The sequence below is a fragment of the Drosophila sechellia genome, chromosome 3R (assembly GCF_004382195.2).
Source record: "Drosophila sechellia strain sech25 chromosome 3R, ASM438219v1, whole genome shotgun sequence".
NCBI lineage: Eukaryota > Metazoa > Arthropoda > Insecta > Diptera > Drosophilidae > Drosophila > Drosophila sechellia.
The window spans coordinates 23,163,535-23,187,920 of NC_045952.1; the positions used below are offsets into that span (position 1 = coordinate 23,163,535).

The 24,386-nt window shown below is 50.0% G+C and overlaps 4 protein-coding genes across 7 annotated transcripts; 1 reads left to right on the forward strand and 3 right to left on the reverse strand.

Moving 5' to 3' along the window:
* Positions 1-30: 30 nt before the first annotated feature.
* On the forward strand, positions 31-9,004 carry LOC6607776 (atlastin). Of its 2 annotated transcripts, none has more exons than XM_032723534.1 (5): positions 31-147; positions 6,081-6,389; positions 6,455-7,668; positions 7,731-7,797; positions 7,856-9,004. In XM_032723534.1, the coding sequence occupies exons 2-5, from the start codon at positions 6,195-6,197 to the stop codon at positions 8,003-8,005; spliced, it is 1,626 nt and encodes a 541-aa protein (XP_032579425.1). In that variant the 5' UTR covers positions 31-147; positions 6,081-6,194; the 3' UTR covers positions 8,006-9,004. The 2 variants fall into 2 exon arrangements, with proteins under 2 accessions (XP_032579425.1, XP_032579426.1); XM_032723535.1 differs by lacking the exon at positions 31-147 and adding an exon at positions 4,944-5,077.
* LOC6607775 (putative tyrosine-protein kinase Wsck) lies at positions 1,333-4,404 on the reverse strand. Its single transcript, XM_032723531.1, has 3 exons — positions 3,449-4,404; positions 3,030-3,386; positions 1,333-2,976 (listed from the first exon to the last, which is right to left on the reverse strand). Exons 1-3 carry the CDS (start codon positions 4,178-4,180, stop codon positions 1,690-1,692), a joined length of 2,376 nt encoding a protein of 791 aa, XP_032579422.1. The 5' UTR covers positions 4,181-4,404; the 3' UTR covers positions 1,333-1,689.
* LOC6607777 (metallothionein-3) lies at positions 8,879-9,444 on the reverse strand. The gene is made up of 2 exons (XM_002032500.2): positions 9,280-9,444; positions 8,879-9,225 (listed from the first exon to the last, which is right to left on the reverse strand). Exons 1-2 carry the CDS (start codon positions 9,302-9,304, stop codon positions 9,056-9,058), a joined length of 195 nt encoding a protein of 64 aa, XP_002032536.1. The 5' UTR covers positions 9,305-9,444; the 3' UTR covers positions 8,879-9,055.
* A 96-nt stretch (positions 9,445-9,540) lies between these two features.
* LOC6607778 (ubiquitin carboxyl-terminal hydrolase puf) lies at positions 9,541-24,358 on the reverse strand. 3 transcript variants are annotated; one of them, XM_032723524.1, is made up of 21 exons: positions 24,271-24,357; positions 23,921-24,197; positions 22,783-23,820; positions 21,957-22,668; positions 20,971-21,880; positions 20,024-20,910; positions 16,696-19,968; positions 16,451-16,637; positions 15,740-16,392; positions 15,553-15,676; positions 15,307-15,494; positions 14,975-15,245; positions 14,726-14,908; positions 14,101-14,500; positions 13,936-14,041; positions 13,696-13,867; positions 13,427-13,617; positions 13,013-13,365; positions 11,980-12,949; positions 11,577-11,914; positions 9,541-11,503 (listed from the first exon to the last, which is right to left on the reverse strand). In XM_032723524.1, the coding sequence occupies exons 2-21, from the start codon at positions 23,961-23,963 to the stop codon at positions 10,737-10,739; spliced, it is 11,766 nt and encodes a 3,921-aa protein (XP_032579415.1). In that variant the 5' UTR covers positions 23,964-24,197; positions 24,271-24,357; the 3' UTR covers positions 9,541-10,736. The 3 variants fall into 3 exon arrangements, with proteins under 3 accessions (XP_032579415.1, XP_032579416.1, XP_032579414.1); XM_032723525.1 differs by having other exon boundaries at positions 9,541-11,476; positions 23,921-24,358; XM_032723523.1 differs by having other exon boundaries at positions 23,921-24,358.
* Between the last annotated feature and the right edge of the window lie 28 nt (positions 24,359-24,386).

The window sequence follows — 24,386 nt, forward strand, 5'->3', positions numbered from 1 at the left end:
CAACACATTAATGGGGGATTTTGCGCCCAGCTGCGTACGGTCACACCATTGGCAGAGCACAAGCAAAATACGTACTTTTCTGCTAGTAAAGTGTCGAAAAATCGCAGCGCAGTGGAGTCCAGTGTCCGATATAAATGGTTAAGTAAAGTGAGTAACAAAGGCCGACACAGAAGCCGCATTATTTGCGCAGTTAGCCGACCACTTGGTAGTGTGCGTGAGTGGCTCCGTCGCAGTGTGTTGGTGTGCGTGTGTGAGCAACCAGTTTCCTTGGATTCCTCATAATCTCCATGTGTGTATATGTAACAAAAACAATAACAATTTAACCAGGCGAATGCAAAACACTCGCAAAGTTGGCCAATTCCGGATGAACCTCATCATCATCATCTTCCACATATTCATAAGCATGGTCGGCAGCCGAAGCCCCTGAATTCCGATAGCTGCCATTCAGCTTGATTTATTAATAATAATTGCCCATTTGCGCGGAATGTATACACATTTCAGTGACTTCAATTGTTCGTCGTCATTTCACCTTGAATTGCGGGCAAGGTAAGCGTCCAAAAGTCGCTATGGATATCGTTGCGCTTCATTTACCGTATTTACAATATACTCTATAAGAAAGTCGCTCTAAATTCCTGGTGAGCCATGTGCTTTGGGTTTTTCTGGTGGATCCAATAGTTACACGTCGACAAGAGAAACGATGGCTTATCTTTATTGGGAAGGATCCCTAGATAAGATTGTACACAGTGAGAAATTTCGAGTACTGATAATGAAATTTGAACATTTCATTTGAACATTTGAAAAAGAGCATATCGTTTATATCCATTATAAAACTAATAGAATTTACATATTGTGCCCTACTATTTCGTATGACTAATAATGCATGTAACCGCATCTAGGCTGCTGCCAACAAATTCCCTAATTAATTCTTAAACAACATAACAAACAATAGATGCAATGCAAGACCTTTAAACTGATTAATCGTCAATTTTGATCCACTCACACTCGAGCAACGCCGCCGTTTATTTTCTATTATTAATTGCTGCTCGCCAGCGATCAAAGTTTCGCATTTGCGGCTCTCTCCCTTGGTTTTTTTTTTGCTTTTAGTTTTCGCTTTTGTCTGGTTTGTGCAACATCAGCGATCGGCGGGGGAATCACAATCGCTGGTCTGTTGGTAGATCCATTCACCATGGATCCCTCAATTTATTACACAATTTTGGGGGCCAGACTGTCAGTAGTCTTTTATCTATCGCGCGTTCGATTGAACTTCGTTTCGCGTGGGGGAAAGTCGGTTCATTTCTTTCGGGTTGTAGATAAGCAATTAACTACCTTATAGATCTGATAAGCTCTGGCATAGAACACTGTTTTATTTGTATATATTTAAGGTAGGAAGTGTGTGCGTATCAACAATAAACAATAGATGTTGTTTAAATAGAATCAAAACATGAAATTGTGTTTTATAAATGCTCACTTCTAATATTATATGGTGGATAATAACAATTTATGAGCTTTATTAAATCAATGTGTAAATTCTAAAACAAATTATTTTCTCTCCAGAACACTGAAAGTGAACTCATCTAAAATCGAAATGAAGTGATGTTTTCACTTAGCAGCAGTGACTCAGAACCGAAATCTACTCTATGCGAATGTGGTCTCTTGGTGACTAAAGCTAATTATTCTATTCGGCTGCACTCAGCCCATCGTCGCAACGGCTTCCAGTTGCGGCAGGTACGGAGGCAGGGTGTCTAGTCCGCCGGCCACTCGATCAAAACTGAGGGCATGACGCGGTGAGGTCATCAGCTGACGTACTCCGAAGGCCACGTCCTCAAAGCTGCTCCGCTCGCTCGGCTCCAGCTGCCAGCAGTTGAGCAGCAGCTGGTAGAGATCCCCGTAGACGTAGGCTGGCTGCGCCGGACGGACTGCAGCCCGAATGGCCTCTAGAAGCTGTTGGGTACTTGTCACTGCATTGGCATAGGGAGTGCCGCCAAGGGCACAGCATTCCCACGCCACGCAGGCCAGCGACCAGACATCGGAACGGGTGGAATGGTGATGCTGATGGCGCAGCACCTCCGGAGCCAGCCACCGGCTGTGGTCTGGCTGCTGGCGAGCGATGTTCATGTACGGCAGCGGTCCAAAGACGCTCAGTTTCAGCTTGAACTCGCTGGTCACGAAGACGCTGTGCGAGCAGAGCTGTCGATGCACCACCTGGCAGCTGGATAGATAATTCATGGCACTGGCCAGCTCGTAGATCCACTGTAGCACTAGCTGCTCGGACAAGGAAGTCAAGCGTGGCGACGGTGCCATCAGGCGACTCTCCACCAGTTTTCTCTTTAGACTCATGCGCTGCTGCTCGAAGATTAGGTAGAACCAATCGGGACTCGCTGATACGCCATAGAAATCCAGCAAATGCTCCTGGCGCTTCAATTGAGACAACTGACGTAGCTCTCTCAGCAACTGTGCCTGTGCAGTACCATTCAGGTCATCCAGGCAGAGCACGTGCAAGGTGCAATCTCTAGCAAAATCGTTTGTGGAAACCTTTCCGGTTATAATCTCGCCAAAGCGTCCGTCTACGATCACATCGTTCACATTTAGACGTAGTGCATTCCTTGGTATCCGTTCGAATCCCTCCACCAACTGTTGCAGCTGCTGCTTGAAGTTTTCCGGCGAGTGTGGCAGTGGATCGTCCTCGACAATGTATCCGTTGTTTTCCCGCTCGATTATGGGCGTTTGCAGCGTCATCTCGTGCGTATTGCCGCCAGTCAATCGTCGCCCGCGACAGGTCTTGTAGCGCAGATAGAAGTAGGCAATCAGACTGAGCAGGAGGCAAGTGCCGAATATCACACAGGTGACGGCCAGGGCCACCACCGAGGATTGACCCTTCTCAAAGGTGGCGTAACTAAAGTCGTCTAGGGATGTCACATGCTGGTCGTGGGTTCCACGACTGTACATCGTCTTGGTAACGCCCTCCAGTGTGCTCACCTAGAATATAAATAGTTACAGAGATATTCATTCGATTTTAATGCATTACTCACCAATCCGAGACTGATGTGGACATGTGCATCTGGTTGATCCAACGGCTTATTGGCAAATCGTCCGTATCGCTTGCCATCCCCCACCACAAAGCGCCGGGTGCGATTGTCCTCCGGTCGATCGTAGTCCAATTCGGCGGCTATGTAGTAGGGCACTCCATCTTGTTGAGCCTGCTGCCAGCTGCCCAGGAGCTGGGCATCGAATGGCTGACTTAGGGCATTGTCCACGTATTCCACGATTACGAGCAGTTTGCTCAGCGGTCCATTGTCATTCCGAATGGGCGACAGCTCTATAGTGACAGTACGTTCAGTCCTGCTGAGGATTTTGGGCTGTGCTGGCACGGGACTTGGAAGGCCCACCTGAAATTTGGAGTAGTAAAGATTTTGGTTAGGATTCTCGTTGGTATTCGAGCAGTACCAACCTCTGTGGTGGCTTCTATTGAGGCCTGCCCGCATTCAGATTGCCCTGCTGGGGCATCCTTGCACATGGCTCTCACGGATACGTTGTACAGCGTGGCGGGATGCAAGTCCGTGAGTTCAAACTGCGTTTCCGTGCTCTGCACCATAAACTCAGGCTGCGGGAAGGCGGGCAGCGAGGAGTAGGTCTTCAGAACCTGAGCTTTGATCAGGAAGTTGTCCAGTAGCTGGTTGGGAAGCACTGCCTCCGCGCCGCCTGCCAGGAGCAGTTTCCTCGCCTCGTACGCATCCCAGTTGAGGGTCAGACTGTTCTCCGTTTTGTTCGAGATCCTTAGATGATGCGGTCCCGGTTGTTTGGTCAGTATGGTGGAGTAGTACGAGTGCACACCGACTCCGCCACAATACTGCGCCTTGTTGGCCAGGCAGCGGGTGTTGCAGAGCTGTTCATCCTGTTGCTCCTGCGGCTCCAGGACATTTGCACAGAAGCACTTCTCGGAGGCCAGCACGGCATAGTGGTGGCCCTGATGCTCGCAGATCTCGATGCAGGTCTGCGGTGTCTTGGCGTACACCGATTCATGGAGAAGATCCGTTCGTGCCGTGTAGCAACCGACGTAGTAGTAGGCAGGTGCTTCCTGGGGGACAGCTGCTCCTCGCGGAAGGCTCAAGCACATGGCCACGAGGCAGCTGGAAAGCCAAATCGGAATTGGGCGGTGTCCGCTGTGTGAACCGCATTCCATGGCTTGCAAATCTCGAATGAGCAGCTCAGCTCCTGCACGCCGGATGGCTGATATCCGCCTGGGCTTTTTGTTGCTTCTTTGGGGGGCTAGGACTGCCAATTAAACACTTTTCACGGGCAGCCAATTTAGGCAAATTAAAAACTTTTTTATTCTTTTTCCCCGCTCAACATTTTCCAAGCGCTTCTGCTGCTTCTTCTTCTTCCACTGCCGTAGTTGCTCTCGGCAACCGTGTTTCCATTTCCAGTTGACTAATCGCTCTGCCGACGTCGACGCAGGCCGCACAACTGTTGCTGTTACTCTCCAACACCTTTGTTTACATCGCCCTCTAGTTGCTAAAGCTGCAAGTGTAAGTGGGACAACTGGTGTTATGCGAAGATCGCCCGTATCTGGCGGCACCGCTCACACACCTGCTGGACAAGCCTGGCTCCAAACGGCATTGCCAGATGTGATTGTTATTTTAAATTTTAAATTCCCATTCAGCCCGCCAAAGTCTCGGACAAGTGTTGGTCTTAATTAAGTGGCAATGTGTTAATTGGACAGACGCGATTTTGCTAACGTTGCAGCTGCCGCCGGACCAATTGCATTACCCACCTCCCTTTCACCACGGTGTCTATTCTTATTTTGCCATGTGGCGAGGGCAAATGAGAGTTGATCGAAAAAGAGAGAGTACCGCTTCGCTCTCTCTTTTCACGATTCCATTAAGGTAGCCGATTTATTGGTGACTTGCGTGTTGTTGCTGCAGTTTGATTTGGTTGACGGTCGCGCTGGTCGTGTATTTATATTCATATTCCCATTCCGCATCCGAATCGGACCCAATTAGGCGCAAGCATAACTTTTATTTGGCCTGTATAATCGCGAGTGTGGCATAATTCCCCACCGATCTCTTCTCTTAATGTGGTATGTTCTCCAATTGTTTTGGCTGCGCTTCCAATTAGAATTCAAGTGGTCAAACTGCGTAGCGCGACAAAAGTTGTCGACGTCATCACAGCGCAGCTAAGGAAATTAATTTTAATGTGCTCCCTACGGCTTACATACGAACACTCAACTGTGCTGAATTCGTTTAACCCGATTTGGAAACCCTTTGAGTACATATTCCCCATTTGGTGTGGTAAAACCCAAAAGGAACAGATGAACAAGTGATCGTGTTGCAAAAAAACAAAACATCAATCAAGAACTTTAATAAGGTTAATAAAATCACTGAAAGAACGGTTTCCGATGAATTTCTTTCCAAGTTATTTTGAGTACCTGAAAAGATGGAATTTGTTTCATGTGGGCTGTAAACTACTTTAATACATCGTAAAATCTGTATGAATGTTGAAAGTTTAGTCATTAGTTCAACAAACCGGTTTTCTTATCATTCAGTAGCCTTAATTTCTAAAGTGACTATCAAAACCATATGCTTTTAAGTTATATACTTGTGTCTTCAGCCGGATCTGTTTAGTTTGTTCTTAAAAACAGTTGATTTTATAGTTTGGAACCCAGATTGCCATAACCAGATTGCTAACTGAATGATAAGATTGCATCTAAATATTGATTACTGATTGATTACACATCTACCAAAGTACCTTTCCTCCGATGGATAGGTACGTACATATATCCCACGCATCTGAACAATCCGCTTACATAGTGCCCCTTCGGTTGACGCTGACATCTTCTGCGATCGCGGAGCAGCGCATGTTTGGGTTTATTTTTGGCCACCTCTCATAATTGCAGGCCTTTCTGTCCGTCGCTCGTGTCTCGTGGCTGTGCCAAATTTAAATGAACTCACGGCGCAAAGGCTTGCGCAATTAAATGTTGGCCTAGACTCGCAAATTTTCCCTTTGCCGGAAATGGAAAAATCGCTGAAAACCCGAGCAGACATTTTCTCCATACTTATCTAGCTGTCTGTTTATGTTTGCAGTTGACAGGTCGAAATCCAAAAGATTAATAAGAAAGAATTCCCCAACGGAGGCAAGAACAGCCGGAAACACAGAGACAGCAAACGGGATAGCAGGCAAGGATTCCAAGCACCATAATGGGCGGATCGGCAGTGCAGGTGATCAACGCCTCCGAGGAGCACACATTTGTGCTCAACGAGGATGCGTTGAGTGAGGTCCTCATGCGGGATGAGGTCAAGGATCGGTTCGTCTGCGTTGTCTCCGTGGCGGGAGCCTTCCGAAAGGGCAAGAGCTTCCTGCTGGACTTCTTTCTGCGCTATATGTATTCAAAGGTGAGTCTTGAAATTGCTGCCTCTACAAGCATCTTCCTTTTACCAAACTCTTTACAACATTCTAGTATGTGCATCACGATGCGACAGACTGGCTGGGAGGCGAATCAGATCCGCTGGAGGGTTTCTCCTGGCGCGGCGGCTCTGAGCGCGACACCACCGGCATTCTCATGTGGTCCGACATATTCCTGCACGACTATCCCAACGGCGACAAGATAGCCATCATTCTGCTGGACACACAGGGCGCCTTCGACAGCCAGAGCACGGTGCGCGATTGTGCCACCGTTTTTGCGTTGAGCACAATGCTGTCCTCGGTGCAGATATACAACCTGTCACAGAACATCCAGGAGGACGACCTGCAGCACCTGCAGCTCTTCACCGAGTATGGTCGCCTCGCGCTGGCCGACACCGGCAAAAAGCCGTTCCAGCGGCTGCAGTTCCTCGTCCGGGATTGGAGCTTTCCCTACGAGGCGGAATACGGTGCACTGGGCGGGGATAAGATTCTGAAACGACGTCTGGAGGTGTCCGACAAACAGCACCCAGAACTTCAGTCCCTGCGTCGCCACATTTCGTCCTGTTTCACGGAGGTGGCCTGCTTCCTGATGCCCCATCCAGGCCTCAATGTGGCCACCAATCCAAAATTCGACGGTCGGCTGCAGGACATCACGCCCGAGTTCAAGAGCAGCCTGCGCTCCCTGGTGCCCATGCTGCTGGCACCGGACAACCTGGTCTACAAGGAGATCAGCGGACAGCGGGTGCGGGCCCGCGATCTCATCCAGTACTTCCAATCGTACATGAACATCTACAAGGGCAACGAGCTGCCCGAGCCGAAGAGCATGCTGGTGGCCACCGCCGAGGCCAACCATTTGACTGCCGTGGCCGCCGCCAAGGAGCTGTACGGACAGCTCATGGAGGAGGTGTGCGGTGGAACGCGGCCGTACTTAAGCACCGCCCATCTGCAGACGGAGCACCTGCGGGTGAAGGACAAGGCACTGTTTCAGTTTGCCGCCAAGCGCAAGATGGGCGGCGAGGAGTTCACCGAGAAATTCCGCAAGCAACTGGAAGATGATCTTGAGGAGGTCTTCACCAACTACCAAGCGCACAACGAGAGCAAGAACATCTTTAAGGCGGCACGGACACCGGCGGTGTACTTCGCCTGCGCCGTCATCATGTACATCCTCAGCGGCATATTTGGATTGGTGGGTCTTTACACGTTCGCCAACTTCTGCAACTTGATCATGGGTGTGGCGCTTCTAACGCTGGCTCTGTGGGCCTACATTAGGTAGGTTGATGCAGCTTGAGCTTTTGATGATAATCTTGCCAACGATCACTTTTCCATTCCAGATATAGCGGAGAGCTCAGCGACTTTGGCGGCAAGTTGGATGACTTTGCAACGCTAATGTGGGAGAAAGTAAGTAGCTGGGAGTCTAGCGAAGATGTTCGTGTACTAACCTACCCTATGCTTGCAGTTCATGCGACCCATCTATCACGGCTGCATGGAGAAGGGCATCCACCATGTGGCCACCCATGCGACCGAAATGGCTGTCGGCGGAGGCGCAGCCTCCTACCGCACCCAGACCTCGGTGAATGCGTCCAATGGCAAGGTGAAGCGGTCATGAGAATACGCCCAAGGAGCGCAGCACAAGACGCAGCAGCCGGTGCCGTCGCAGCCGCCGTCGGCAAGAACCAATAACAACAACAATAATAATAACAACAACAACAATGTGGCATGCAAATCAAACAGGAGCAACAACATTAACGAGGCCGACGGTTTCATCCACAACATCTGGCGCAAGTTCGGCGGCAGCAACGAAGAGAAGGCCCAAGTCAGCACCCAAAGTCCAGCGGCCCCGTCCTCCTCCTCCCAGGCGCCAAATAGTCGCAAGAAGCGCAAAGCGAAGCGCAATTAGGTGTCCATGGACCAAGTAGAATGGTTCGATTTTCGAAAGGACGACTCCCCCTAATTTGTATAAATCTAAACCCTTCTGTAGTGCGTGAGAACCGGAAACACAAACGTCTAGCTATTAATTGCCCTTAAAGGAAGTTGTTTTTATATTGCATTAATTGAAGTGTAGATGGTCTATATTACGTATATTTAAGAGTAAGTGCATCATTAGTAAGTGGCTCGTCTGTTGAAAAGTGAAATTTTAAATTGTTTTTTTTACAAACGATATGCGTCTGAAACGGATAAATGAAATTTAACGCTGTAATATAAAGAAATCGCTAACGAATTTAATTTGTTTAATTTCCATCCAAGGCGTACTCCCTCCCCCACTACCCGCCTCCTTTTCCATCTTATCTCATCTTTGGTATAGAATTCCATAAGCAATCTATGTATAAACAGAGTGCACATTGTTGTTGTTTGCTAAGCGCCTAATTTTGCCACCTTTTGTTATTTAAACTTATAAAACAAAAAGATCACAAAAAAAAAAACACGAAGGAACTAAAGTAGAAATCATTGCCACCCATTAAAGTTCAACGCAGAGGAGCAATGCTGGTATAGGTCATTAGTTTATCTTGTGCAGTAAATTTATAGAACTCTTGGTTTTGTTTCGATTAAACAATAAATGTATTTAATGATAACAGCTCACTAGCAGTTATGGCCATCGAAAAATAAATGGAAAAACGTATTTTGCTTTTCCACTACTGACATTAATGGGGATGGGCTTCTACTTCTTTGCGCCACAGCAACTTGACTTGGCATCGCCGCCCGCCGTGTCGCCGCCATCCTTCTTGCAACATCCGCCCGAGGAGCTGGCATTCGACGGATTGCATCCACACTGTCCGGGTTTTTGGCACTTGCAGTTCTCGCAGCACTTCTCCGGCGTGCACTTGCAATCTGGATTATACTGATTTGCTGGAGAAGATTTCTTCTGATCGAGATGCAACTCACCTTTTCCACAACCAACGCACGGCATTTTGAGCAATTTTTAGATAAAATATAACGTTTTCCTAATTTAAATCCAAATGGTACACTGAATTTTCACAGACTGATTACTGATTCATCATGGGGTGGCTATTTTCCGGTATTTGACATTTACGGCAGCGCATGCGTGTTGTGGTGCATCATCATCCGGAATGGAACACACGACCCGAAAGGCAACAGGTTGCAAGAAAATCAAGTGCCCGCCCAAGTGAATGCCAGTTGTTTCAATTACATATCATTTAAACTTATTATTCTGTTTCTGTGTTTCTGTGTTTTTTTTGTTCGTTTTCCCAACATTACATTGTGTGAATTACGATCCCGTTACGTTCTCGGGATTGCTTAAAACTATCAATATATGCGGCCCCATTTTGCGGGGCTGGCCAGTTAGTTTCCTTTATGTTAATCTTATAATTTTTGTCCTTTTGTGTTTCACGTGGGACAACGAATCTCTCTACACTCCTTACGTGCTAAACATTACAATTTATCATTATCGGATGTGAACTAAAAACTTTTCGTTCGATTGGTTGCGTTATGCGATTTACATTGAAAATGATTATGACATACTCTTGCTCTAACACACATCATCCAATATTTAAAATGTTTTGTTAGGTTCTATAATTATAATATCTGTTCATTTCTAACGTATCCATTATGGTGCGTAGGGGCGTGGGAAAAGGCGAGGAAAGTTGGTTAGCAAATGTTCGTGGCATCGTTTTTAAAAATGATACTTAATGGATACAACATATATAGATATTAGCGTCTCGTAAGCCGTTTCATTGATCTTCTTCAACCGCTCTCGTTCAAACTTTTAATTTGTAGTCCTAATGCTGCTGCCTCTGATTCAACTGCTTAACTTTCTTTTTTTTTATTTTTTTTTTGGCATAACAAATTGAGAACTTTACTTTAGCCATCCATTTGAAAGGGGATCTCTTACGGGTTTCGCTTATCTGTGTGGGAGACATTGCGTGCTGGTTAATCTTAAGCTAGTTACATTTATATCTATATATTGAATATATGTGAGGGCTGTTCGCGTGTCGGGACTGAATGTTACATAGCTATTTGTTGATAAGATACATACTTAGTTAATCTATTAACCCCAAAACCAGTTTCCGATTTCCGTGGCAGGCCGAACTCCCAGCACTTTCCACTTCCTCGAAAACGAACATCGGAATGGGAGCTATATAGCTTGTGGCGCTCTGATTTGCCATTAGACTGATTCTTATTTTTTGTGTTTGGGTGCATGGGTACGCACCCAAACCCAACCATTAGCACCAACCTTGGGTTGCTTACGTGTTACCTAACAATGACCTTTGGCCACAAAATTCTTACAGGTTAGGAGCTCAGCCGTGGTCAGCTGCCGGCGCCCATTATCAGTCCAGTGGCTTGCCGAAAAACAAAATGCTGAGCAAATCGTTGAATGACAACTAAATCTGTGTTGGACTTGCCGCCTGGGACGTGGACGCAACGGCGGCCGCGGGAGCTGGTGAAGGATTCGCGGGTGCAGTGTCTGCACTGGTCGCCGCTGGCGGGGATTCGTTCTGTTGGCTACCATTCGTCTGGCTCGTCTTCGGAGATTGCTCATCCGCCTCCGCCTCTGTCTCAGTATCTACGTTGCAACGCGTATCGTTTGCATCGGACATCGGCTCCGGCGGAGTACAGGCTCCTTTGGGGCGAGATAACTTTACAGCGGCAGCCGCCGAAGTGGATGCCTCGCCACACGGTTCCTCACTGGGCTCCTTAGTTGCTCCCGAACTGGGAACACTGGCATCTCTCTTAAGGATGACAAAAATGCTCTGGATATACGATTCCATGGTGATCAGCGTGATAAGTCGCTTCTCGCGCTCCTCGTTGAGACGATCCTGGGCGGTCTTCTTATTCGAAGCCTTCTTGTTGCGCTTGGGCGTCGGCTGCAGCTCGTCCTCCAGCTCTGTCTCGTCATCGGACGAGGGAACTGAAGTTTTGTCCATCTGCTCATCGTCGCTGCCTGCAGGAGTTGGTGGTTTTGTGCTGTCCGTTACTTGCTCCGCGTTACCGCTAGATTCCATGGAAACATCTGACGGTTTGTCGTTCTCCGTTGAGGTGTCTTTCTCGCTCTCCGTCTGAGGGTGTTCCTTTTCCTTGATCTTTAGCGAGTCACGTTTCTGCTTCTTGTTCGGAAATGGATCTGGCAAATAGGGAGATGATGAAAGCTCTATCAATTTCAACATAATCAAGTAGTTCCATTATTCTTAGAATTATCATGGTAATGGTAACGCGAAACTTACCCCTCTCCGATTCCTTCCTAAACCGTTCGCTCTTGTTCTGAAGCGCCCTCAGCGATCCTCGCAACTCCTTGCGCACTGAGGCCGGTACTCCAGTGGCCTGGGCAATGATCCGGATGGCGAACAGATCGCCACACAGCTCGTCAATGTCGTCCTTGGAGTGCATGCCATAGTTGATTGTGTAGATCATACGTGCCACTGGCAGCTGGGCGGCAACCTTGTGATAATAGAGCTCCAGAAATTCGCGAACGCAGGCATCCTTCAACATGCTCCGCTCGTCCCTCAGGACATTGTGAAGGTACTCCACCAACAGTTGATTCTTCACCAGCAGCTCAACGTATCTTTAAAGAAAATGTGGAGAGTATAGTTTCAATTTTTCTTATATTTAGAAAGATCTTATACTCACTTGTGCGTCAGAGCATTGTTGTGTATGCCCACCCAGAATTTGGGGAAATAGGTGAAGTGCAGCGGCGTGGACTCGATGGCCACCAAGCATTGCAACTTTACTAGCGTGTCGTTCAGAGTGCCCGTGTTGACGCACATGCGCATCATGACATCGATAAAGTCATGGTATGGTCGGTAAAAGGACTCCACCTGGACGTCGTAATCGGCATCGAGACCGCGTGGTGTCAGCTCAGCCAGAGCGATGCACATCTGTACCATGGGCCGCGGTGGACGGGGTGAGTTCTTGGCTCCCAATGGCCAAGGCGTATGCTTCGCACCGCGACGCGGGAAATACGGTCCCAGAGGACCGATCGCATTGGGAGCATTTGCCACAGACAGATGACAGTTGATAAGAATGGGCGCCAGAATGCCAATGGTTTCCAGGCTGGGATTGCGCACCAGCTCCTTGAGCACCTCCAAGGCCATGCGACTGATCTCTGGCGAATTGAAGGTGTTGAGTAGCGTGGCCAGTCGCTTCACTGCATCCGGCAGTGCCTTTGCCAGCGCCGAGTGTTGATGTTGCTGGCGCAGGAAGTGCTGTTGCTGGAACTGCATTTGCTGCAATTGTTGCAGCTGCAGGTGCTGCTGCATTTGTTGCTGCAGCTGCTTTTCCTTTTGCTGCGGCGTCTGCGGTGTTTGCGTTTGGCTCTGCGACTGCTGTTGCTGTTTCTGCAGCATCTGTTGCTGCTGCAACTGCAACTGTTGCTCCAGCTGCTGCTGTTGTTGCTGCTGCTTCTTTTGCGCAGGACTGTCTGTGCGGGTTCGCAGTGTGGCTAGGAGGAGTAGCATCTCTCCCAAGAGATCGAATAAGTCTCCGGCCACGTGGCAGGCGGTGGCCTCGTGATGCATGGAATGTAGCGTGTGCAGCGCCTCGAAACACATCTCAATGCCGCCGTTGAAGATCACCATCGTACGGTCCTCCTCATTGTCCACTATAGACGAAATGGAATGCATCAGAGTTGGTAATTTTTCTAGAACTTGAGTAAACTACTTACCCAGTATCTTAAGAGCACTAATCAGCGTGGACCAGGAGACTCGTGCATCCAGACTACTGGTGTAGGACACAATCACAGCCCTCCTAAACTGGGTCACATCGAGCTTTTCCTGTTCACTGGCATCTGGATGACGGGTGGCGAACAGAGCCATCAACTTGAAAAGCTCGTCCACGGCGGTCGCGTACTGCGTGGGATGCGGTGTGATGTTTTTAAATGCCCACTGAAGGTTCTGGTGCTGGGACAATTGGCGTGTGAGTGCACGGCTCTGCTCGCAGCACAGACGAAGTAGTCCATAATAGGCGGGCAGCATGGAACGGTTGTAGGTGACTATCTCCGCGTCATCATGATCGGCCCTAGCAGTTAATAGGCATGTTAATAAAGTTAAGTACCAGTCCTAAGTATTGATATTCTTACAGTATATAATTAAATGCAATGTTGCGCGTAATCTCCGGGCAGTTGGCCACCTGGGCAGCATTCTCCGGACAGTCCACCAGTGAGTGGTGCCAGAATGTTAATAGTGCGTGCTTATTGTGATGGGCCGGAACACTGGGCTCCGAGAGACGTGGATGGAACAGCTCCCACAGGGAGCGCATGTACGAACCTATCTGTAAGTGGCAACAAAGTGGACCAATTTAGTGCTGAACATATCGGGAAGAAAGAGGAAGTGCTGCTGCCAAACTTGCCATTAGTTTTTCAGTCTTTGAAACCATACAATAGCTGAGCAGATTGAAGTACGCGGTCAGCTTGGTCGTGCCATGGGCTCCGATATCCGCATAGACGCGCGCTGGACGCAGCAATCGCAGGAGCAGCGTGATCACCTGATGCAATACGGCCTGGGCATCGCTATTTATGTCGCTGCGGGAGCATAAGCAAGGTAGTTAATATATCGCATAAGAGATCATTCAATATTTCAAATAGTTTACCGATAACTGTGAGGATTGAGGGCCAGCAGCTTGTGTTGCGAGTGGGCGCGGAAGTTGGCCCTGAAAGGCTGGGAGGGTACCAGTGCCACCAGCAGAAAGGCGGCAGCTGCAATAAAACCCGACCATTTAACAGGATCTCCCAAGAGGTTAGCGCCGATATCATACCGTTCCGAACACGAGTGTTATCGTGGGCCAGCAGGAATTGCTCGAGCCACTTCTCGGCCGATTGAAGTATCCAGGCGTGGGCGATCTTGTTCTTGGTGGCCTGCAGCGAGAGCCAGTCGAGCACGGACTGTGGACAGTACTCGGCCGCGTCCCACATTCGTGGCAGGATCAACTGGGTGAAACAAGGCAGGCCAACTGGACCGCCCTGCGTCTCGGTGAGCAGAGTGAGCAGCTTGAAGAATGGCGCGCACAGCTCCGTGTGCTTGGTTACCGAGGCGAAGAGCATGCCAATGATCTGCGTGGCCAGGCGCTCATCCCAGCGACAAAGCGCGTGTATTAAATGCTTTGTCTGGTGCGGATTAATGCCGTCCTTTATTTGTTGGTACAAAAATGGAAAACCCTATGAAATATAAGCAAAAATTGACAAAAATGCAGGAAACTTTGAACACACGTAAAACAATTAAAAATGGAATTCGAAGGTAATTTTTTTATCTTGCTTTTTTTTTTGGAAATTTTGTTCGGGATTAATACTGATGGATTGGTTAGGTGATTGGTATTAGATATGGCATGCTTGAATGGTTGCTTGATAGATTGATTAAAAGCTTTCCAGCTTTTTGAGTATAACCTTGCCACCGGCGATTGCAGAGAAGTCTTTGGGCGAGAGTCGCAGCCGGAAGTCGGCTCCTCTTGATCTTTCCACTAGGCTGGCGCACAGAGCAATCATCTTGTCCAGCGATGCCGGACGCATCTTCTCCACGGACAGCGCCTCTTCAGAGGAGTTGTCTTCATTGTCAGAGCTTATGTCTATCTGCTCAATGGAAAAATGAAACATCAAAACAAGAATGCTATGCGAAAATTGGTTTAATCAACTTACGCTGTCTGTTTGCTTGTGTCCCAGATAGAAGTCGACCAGGCTCTTGAGCACACCGATGCGCAGCAAGTACATGGCCTCCTCATCTCCCATCCGTGAGAACTCGCAAAGCAGTCCAAAGTACTCGGACAAGTGCCTCAGGTTCGCTCGGGCACCGTGCTCCAGGAGCGAGATGAGCGAACCAATAAAACGGGTGACGCAAGAGGATTGACCTATTAACTCCTTGTCATCCTCGTCTGTCTTCACATCCAGATACATATCAGCATGTGAGGCACTGGAAATTTAATTATTGTTTAATAAACATAATTAATGTTATTGTTATTTATTGTATTTACCGTAGTTGCTGGATGACATGGATTACCAAACGCTGGAACATTTGACGCACCATTTGGTTGGGACACTGGATTAGCACCTGGACCGGCCAGTAGGGCTCCTGCGACATGTGCGACAGAAACCACTCGCAGGCCTCCTGGCTGGCATTGAACTGCTTGGTCAGCAACTCCACCCAGGGCACCATAGTGGGCTACATTGATGTATGATTAAAATCCACACTTACAGCTTTGCTGAGGGGATTAACTCACCTTTTCCTTAGCATGAATAAAAGTCTCAATGAAAAAGGACACAGACAACTTGGCTGCCATGCAGGTGACGTCCGTCTCTGATATTAATGATTGGGGTATGTGCCCACATATCTGCCACATAAAGCTGTGAAAAAAACAAGATTTGTGGTAAAATTAAATGCATAACTAAATGTATAACGAATCTCACTTGAAATATGTGTGCTCGAAAATGTTGCGATCCTGCAGGAACTGTCGATTGTCCTGCCAAATCCAATCCTCGAGCTCCTTGTTCAACAATGGACGAAATAGTTGTAGCTTCTGGGCAGCCTTCGACGTGGATGGTTGATGATCGTTGCTGGCTTTGCTGTGGCTATTGTTGCTTGTCTGCTGATTATCACAATTGGCTGTTGGCTGCTTTTCCTCCTCAGTGCTCACGGTCGTTATCTCCGTGGGCTTTTCGTCCGTCTCCGATTTCTTTTCGCACTCTCTGGATTGCTTTTCAATTTCCTTTTCCTCAGGCTCATCCTGCTTCGATTTGTCATCCGCTATCTCCTCTTTTGCAGGCGTTTCCTTAGACTCTGTGTCAGTCTGTGCTGGCTTCTCCTTGTCCTTATCCTCATCTTCGACTTCCACATCCACATCTGCTTTGATTTCGCTAGAACTGGTCTCCATTTTAGTGGGCTCCTCCGCCTCGGACTTCTCTTCCACTGTGGGACTGGGCGTGGGTGTAACCAGCAGCTCAGAATGCCGGCGCTGCAGATGCTCTGGCAGTCGTCGCTCGTAGAACAGCATGTAGGCAGAGTTAGTCTTCTCGAAACTGAAGTCCAGATATTTCTCAGTCACCGAGTCGTAGGTTTTGCTCTGCAGACATCAAACATAAATGTTAGGTGCACGAAAACCAATGTAACAAACTACTTACCGTCATCTCACCGCCAAAGCACTCCGCCGCTATCTGTGAGGGATCGAAAGGCTTCACTTCGGCATCGTTGAAAAGAAACCAACGCTCGTGGGTATGGTAACTGGTCTTCGTCCGCTCCTTTATAAAGCTGTAGTAGTGGCCGCCATCCGCTGTGCCCGTATGAACAGTGACGCCCACCAGTTCATACCTGTTTACGTGGGCATTAGTGTTGTTAATTAAGATACCAAATAATATGAAATACTCACTCGTAGCATTCTTCAATATCGGCATCTAGCGTGGCCTCTGCCTTTTCGTTGTCGTTCCCATCGCCTCCACCATCTGCTCCTTCCTTCTCCCTTTGGCGCCTCTCTCGCTCCTCTTTGTACTGCTGCGGCATCAAGGTCTTCTCCACATAGTGACACATGTTCAGGCGCAGTGGAAAGGAAAAGTGCGTGTTGACCTTCTCCTTGAGCATGGTGACCATATTAAAGGTGTAGCGCATGGTGTTGAAGCACAAGATCTGGGGAAGCTTCTTGAAGCAAGCCCGCTTCTCGGCTCGTACTTTTTTGCCGCACTGCGAGCAGGTGTACATGTTGTCGCCCTCGAGGGTATCCTTAACGGTGACTTCGTCCAGGGATTCCTGCAGATTGCGCATGTCTGCAACCTGGCAGCGAACCGTATAAAAGTCCTCGGCCGTGCGGGAAACGTGACCACAATCCAGGGAGACGACATTGTTGCTCAGGGATCCGCAGAAGAGCCTTTTCACCAGGTGCTTCAAGTCAGGCGTCATGTCTTCCAGCTTGGACACCAAATCGATAAAGAACTCTGCCATATCCTTTTGCTCTCCCGTATTTAGCGGCTGGTGATCCATCTGGTACACCCGGCAGAAGCTTCGCGGGTTGTAAGACTTCCGTTCCGACTCCAATAGGTAGGCAAACATCCGTTGTAGTTCCAGAAGTGTGGGTCCATGCTTACGGGCGGCGGTGGGTGGAACTCGCAAAACAGCTGCTCGCGCCTGTGGCATCATGTACAAGTGCTGGACGCAAGAGGCCATATAGCAAGTGGCTCCCAAATTAGTTAGCCCCACATATCCGCACTCAGCTCTGCCTTCGTCGCGCGGCCAATAGTCCCAGGGATACGGCTGCTTGGGTCCGGATTTGTGTTGTGCCAACAGACGACCGTGCAGATATGCATAGTTCTTGGCGCAGCCACGGCATAGTTCAACCAGCAGATCATAGGCAGATGCTCGAGACGACGCCGACTTGCACTTGGGCTTCTGGCGATCTGCCGGCGAGGGCATGTCAAACAGGAAGCCAATCAGCTGCTCAATAAAGGATAACGCCTTGGGAGTGTACTTGAATGTGGTGTCGTACTTGATCAAATTGGACATGAGATTTAAGAGACCCACCAAGCCATCGTCCTGGTAACCATGGCGCAGTTCATAATACTCTCGGGTGAGAATGCTCTGCGAGATGCTTTCGCACAGCATTTCAATGTCGATGTGCTCCTCGGCCACCATTTCCGGGGAGAGAGTATCCACCAATCTGGCCAGCAGCCAAAAGTAGTCACGGCAGGCGGGTCCGTAGGGATCCTTGCCCTCTTCCGAGAGCAAAAACTGTGTGTGCTGGGTGCCAGAGCTCATCTGCTCAGCCAATGGCAACAGGGCGATGAGCTTGTGTAGCAGTGGTGCTAGTAAGAGGCGATAGCTATGTGCGTTTCCTAAGCAAATGCGATAAAGGCCAGCGCATATCTCACGCCGCACTGCCGGTTCAGGATCCTCCAGGATGAACTTCTGCAGCCATCGACAGTGTTCAGTACCAGTCGGGGCCCAGAGAAGCCTTCTTGCTTCCGCTGAGGCGTGCACAAAACTCACTAGGATGTTCATAGCGAACTGGATGAGCTGGGCCCTGCCCCAAAAGCCAGTGCGCAAGTGCTGGAACTGATAGGGGAACACCAGTGGATTGGCCGAAGAAGCCTGATGCTGCTGGTGAACTTCGTCGTTAAGGATCGATGAGAGTCGGGTCAGGCACTGTGGTACCTCCATCAACTGAAGCATAAACGGGTGCGGACGTGACATCAGAACATGGGCATCCGCCGACTGAAGTTCCTCGAATCCCAAAAGCCAGAGGATGCGCAGCAGGCTGGCCAGGCAATCGTGCCGCCATTCATTTAAAGCCAACTCCTTGGGATGTGCGCTTTGCTGTAGTTGGCCCTCACTGAAGATTTCGTACAGATGACGAAGGCCACCACATTTGACGAATGCCTCACTCCATTTATTGTCACCTCTTTCCATCACCGAAAGTGCTGGTGGCGGAGGAGTTGGAGACGGCGGCGTGGAGCAACCCACTGGGCGTTCCTTTTCCTGTTCAAAGGTATCGCCTTTCTTCTGACGCTTGCTGTGTTGTTTCGGTTGGTTTTCTTTGTCGCCACCGCTACTACTGCTGGCCTCCGTTTCCACATCCTGCAAGCCAGTCGAGGGTGTGGGCGTCAGTGGGGGCTCCAGCTCGCACAGTTGCTCCTTGCTCATTTTGACCTCTGGCGGCGGTGGTGGCGGCTGCTCGTTGCTATTTCTCCTTCTTCCCATCGAGGATTTCTTCACTCGTACCTGTTCCGGTGGATGTCCCATGGCCACATTGCCGTTGGATTCGCCGCGTCTGGAGCTGGTTAGGGCCAAACTCTCCACAATATGGAGGGAGTACATGAACTTTTGCAGGTTGTTCGGATCGAGAAGATCTCTGAACTTCTGCTTGATCTGCTTGCGTTTGGTGGCCAGTTGCTCCTCCTCTCCGCCAGCATCCAGCTGCTCGAGTTCGCTTAGGTTCGTAACCAGACTCTTAAAGGCGTCTAGAATGTGCGGATTGGTTGGCAGCATGGCGAGGATATCCCATACGCGTCGCGAGAGCAATTGCGCCTTTGTGTGATGCTGGGGATTTACAGTCGACGCTTGTGGTTGCATATCGCCCAGGGTCTGCATCAGGCAAAATAGCTTCTCGAAGTACTTTGGCTGCAGCAGGAGCACCGTGGGCAAACACTCCTTTGGTGGGGGCGGCAGCATAGACGGGTGCTCCAAATTGGATTCCTTTCGCCTGGCTCCACGTCCACCCAACGATACGTAGACGATCTGGTTATCCTTGAATCCAGCATCTCCTAAACTCCGTTCATCGTAATCCGAGGTCAACTCCTGTCCCTGTGTGATAATACGTAGCGGTCCATCGCTGAGCAGCAGACCGAGCACAGGAGCAGCTAGTCCAGTTTGGAGGCTCTCCCACCACTTTGACACCTCCGCCTTGAGGTCGGCGATTAAGTCACACGCGTGCATCTGCAAAAGGCTTTTTTCCGAAAGTCCTGCCTGTTGCAGCACTATTCGTAGTGGTGGACCCGCTCCTTCATTTTTAAGGTTGCTGTGCGATCCAATCCCTTTTCCTTCGATGGCCCAGCGGCGCAGATGAAACGCATAGCGACGCCGGAAGGTATCCAAATGGGTGTTTAGCAAGAGCAGGCCACGCTGGACACGCATCAACGCATTCTCATCATCGATGCTAAAGGAATACAGAAATAGAAAAATAGTGTAAAAGGAGAATTAGTTCAACTCACCTTTCCAAAGCAGTGGCCGCTTGAACTAGGTTTTCCATGCACTGGGAAACGAACTCCTTCTCCAGGCGCAATTGTTGACCCATGTAGTACATGTTGATGTACTGTATGGCCGCCAAAGAGACATCGTTGCTCTGGGCCCGCAACGCGATCTTCCAAAGATGGTACATGCCAACGGCACTGGCGCTCGCCGAGATCTGGTCGCTATGATTGTCGTACTCGGCCATGGCGATGCGGGCGAAGCTGCAGAGCTGTTGAAATAGTCCCAACGCAACCATAGAGAACTCCTCCGGTCGCAGCTCTGGGAGTTTCTTCAAATACAAATGCTGCAGTGCTTCAATGCCCAAAGCATGCTGATCACCGCCTTTGGCCTGTGCCTGCAGCCACGAAAAGTAGCAGTCGGCACACTCCGGATCGTGGGCCAGCCACTCCCATAGCGCGTCAAGCTGCTCCAGCGTTAGGCGGAAGCTTTTCGGGGATCCTACCGTCGAGAATATCGATGATAGGAACTGCAGTCTTACAGAAACTTGTGTCTTGTGTGAGTAGAGTTGTCCGCCCAGCTGCTGCTGCTGCTGCTCTCCGTTTTGGGTGATCAGTACCTCGGCATGGCGACGCGCATAGTGACGTATATTATTGAAAAAGCACTGCATCATCCGGTGATTTCGCTCTGCCCACAGCGTCATAGAGTGCGTGTCCGAGGGTCGAAACTGTTGGAACGAGGCGAACAGTTTGGGCAGCAGTCGCAGGCTGACAATAACGCTCCGGTTGTTGGCGACGTTATAGAGACAACCCTCGATGAATTTCGTTCGCAGTTGGCGGTCCATGCTGAAACACAGGAGAGTGGCCAGAGCTTTCTCTGCCTCTAGAGCCAGAGACTCCCCCAGTTGGCCCTGCAAGGTAAAATTGACATTACATGGGATTCAAGGACAACAAAAACCAACACAACTTACAATTTTATCGTCTTGAAGCAAATCCCAGAGTAGTGTGTTTCCAGGCTGGCAGACATCATTTAGCTTGAAGGAGGGCTGCACCGGTGTACTCCCGGACGTAGAGCTGCCCTGGCTTGCCTTTGGTGAATGGTGCTGCTTTCCGCCGGAAACCACCTCCATCAGATCGACATCTGAGTCTGACTTTGCCTTGGCCGCAGCAACCACGGCGGCAGCTGCAGCAACGCTGGCTTGCCGGTTCATCGCCACCAGCGTTTGCTGAGCAGTTCCGGTAGCTGCTGCAGCAGCGGCCACAGCAGCGGCAGCAGCAGCCACATTCGACTCACCAGACTTCTGAAGGGCCATCGCAGACTGGGCCACCATCATGGCGGCGGCCGCGGCTGCAAAGGCTGGTGGAACGTCCGAACAATTCGCGCGGGAGCTGACCAGCTGGGCCAGCTCCTCCTCGCAAGGCGACACGTCCTCGTCATCGAAGTCAGCCAGGTTCTTCTCGGATTTGTTACTCATCGGGGATGAGTAGCTGCCATCGTTCTCGGCACCACTAAGCAGCTCATTGATATTGGTCTCGATGGCCCTGATAAAAGGTCCCTCTCCCTGCAAATGCTTTAGCACGGCGTCGGGCACCAGCTGACTTGTAGCACCATCGCTGCACTCGTCACTGTCCGCTAGAAGTTCGCCCTCGCCATCACCATCGGCTTCGCCATCTGCCTCGTCACTGCTGGGCACATCTTCAACTCCGTCCCAAATCTCGACCAGCTCATGGGGCAGAATGATCTGCTTGTTGGTTTTTTGTCGCCGTCGCTTGTTGCTTGTCTTTTTGCGGCTGCGATGCAGGTGCAGCTCCAGTGCGGCCCGGGATTGCAGCTCCTCTTCGCTGCTTGTGTTGTCGATAATATTCACAATGCGTTTGTTCCTGGGTAAATTGGTAAAATAGGTGATACTTATTACGTCAATACATTTTAAATTTTTAGAAAAGCTTTTTTACTTACACCAAGTCCACTTTGCCCATATCCTCGGGACTTATCTGCTTTCCCTTCTCGGTGGTGGGGTCACAGATGTGACGCCTGTGCCGAGCCTGCTTGCATGGAGTAACTCCATCGATTGGACTCTTGTTACCGACACCTCCGCCGCCGCCACCGCTGGCAATGCTACTGTCGTCGGCGCCAACGTGGTCGTCCTCTGTGTTGCTTCCCTCAATGCTGCCGCTGTCAGAGCTGGAAGCGGTGACGTTTGACCCCAGCAGGTGGTCTTGCATCAGGTTCATCTGGCTGCGTGAGGTATCACGAGTCCACAGCTGTTTCGTTAGCGCTGAGGCTATGTATATGCTCTGCTCAGTGTGCTCCTTGGGATCCATGCGGCAAAGGAGGGAGTAAAGGTGCATTGCCGGGCGCGGGGTCAGGTTCTTCACCAGCGAAGGCAGGATGTCGAAGATCGTCTTTGAGCAGTGCTTCAACTGGGTGGCTTGCCAGATCAGCTTAATGTCCTCTTCAGAGATCTGGTTCTCTACCGCCAAAAAGTTGAGCAGCACGTGTGCCTGTTTAACGATTTCTACGTGCAGATTCGGGCCAAACAGGTGCTGCACAATATGATTTTCAGTCAACCAGTTCGCGATGCGCTGCCCGAACAGCTCCACTTCGTTGATCGTTTCGGTGGTGCAGATCTCGTTAAATAGATTAATGTGTGCGTTGATCTGGGCCATGCCTGGAAAATATTTAAAGTCATTTACTCTTATATAATATTTATTGATAAATAAATATAATATTTCAGCATTGTTCGAAATGTCTAAAATAAGTATGTCAACATCGTAGGACCTACCTGCCAGTCGCATGGTCAGCGTGGTCGATGTAAAGTACTTAAAGGCCAGGGCCAATCCTTCGGTGTCGAAGTTGACAGCAACATCCAGTGGGTCCCGCATAGAGGACCACACAAAATCGGCCATCGCGCGTGTAGCGGCAGATCGGAGGCTCTGATCCGACAGCTTGCACATGTACTGCAGTATCCGACTTCGCAGCGGCACGAAGAGCTGCGTATTACAGTGATAGTTTAGCCAAAGTTTCACATTTGAGACGGCAGCGGTCATCGAGTGAGCGGTGGACACTGGCAGATCGGGATGTTCGAAGCACAGCGACATGGCGCCAAAGCCACCCGAGTTGCAGAAGAGGCTCACATTCCGCAGCAGGTAGATGGGCAGGTCGTTGTCGTGAAGATCGCAGATGAGGGCCAGGTGGTGGGCCTCCTCAGCCTGCAGGTCGTCCAGCCGAGAGTGCATGCCATGTTTGTGCGCGATGTACAGTGGGAAGTTGAGCAGGAACACCTTTGAGACGAGCACCAACAGTTTCTCCACCTCTGGCAGGATCCAGGGCTCCTCTGTGTACTGCAGGTGGGATTTGTGCTGAGGATTGGACGTTTGCGGGGGAGGGGGAGTGCAGGGGCCAATTGGCGGCTTTTTGGCTGGCCCATCGCCGGAGCCCTGAGCCTCTTCACCGGCGGATCCAGATGGCTCCTCCTTTTTAGGTTCTTCCGCTGGCGCGGATGATTCCTTTGCTTCTGCCTGGGCTGACGCTTCGTCACGCTGCTGTTCTCGCTGCTGTTGGGCCTGGGCCACCACCTGGGCAGCACTGGCCGTTAGTCGCTTGTAGTTATCGATGAGGTGGTCGATGTGCTTCAGATGCTGCACCGTCAGACAGATGAGCGACTGCACTACCAGGTTGAAACGGTCATAGTTCTTGGTGTCCCGGTACAGGCACATGCACTGACGCTGCGGCCACGACTGGATGTAGTTAAAGGTGGTCTCGATCTCGCTCTTCAGCAGCAGCTGGAACTTAAGATCCGAGCTGGCCACGCGCACCTCATCTGCAAAAGGAATTCGGAATACCATGTGTAAGAAGGGGCAGGGGCTCCGGTGCTCGTCTTCATTCTATATTTTTTTTTTCGCGGTGCACTTTTCACTTACAGAGCTCCAGGAGATTCTGGAAGTCGGCGCACACCTCGCACATGGTGCTCCACTAGCTGCACACCGAATCGGGAGCTTCCAGGGGTTAGGGCCTCCTTGCCAGCGGCGACGACTCCTGGCCGTCTACGGAGAGGAGTCGGAGTCTGGGATACGCTGGCGGAGTCACGGTCTGAGTTGCGGGCACTTGCTCTTCTTGCTATTCGTTGGTCGCTCGGCTCGCTCCCGGCGGTCGTGTAATGCCATTTAGGATGGCGCCCTCGCCTCTCAACACGGAACACTGTTTTTCGGCAACAAAAAAGTGATAATTCTACACTTGGACATATATATATGGTAGGGATATATATATATACAATTACAATCGAAGCAAGAGCCAGAGTTGGAGCGAAGAGGCAGGGGCAGGGTTGTCAGGCTGTGTGCTCTAAATGTTGCGTCTATCGTTTATCGCTCTTTGGCGACGTTCTGGTAT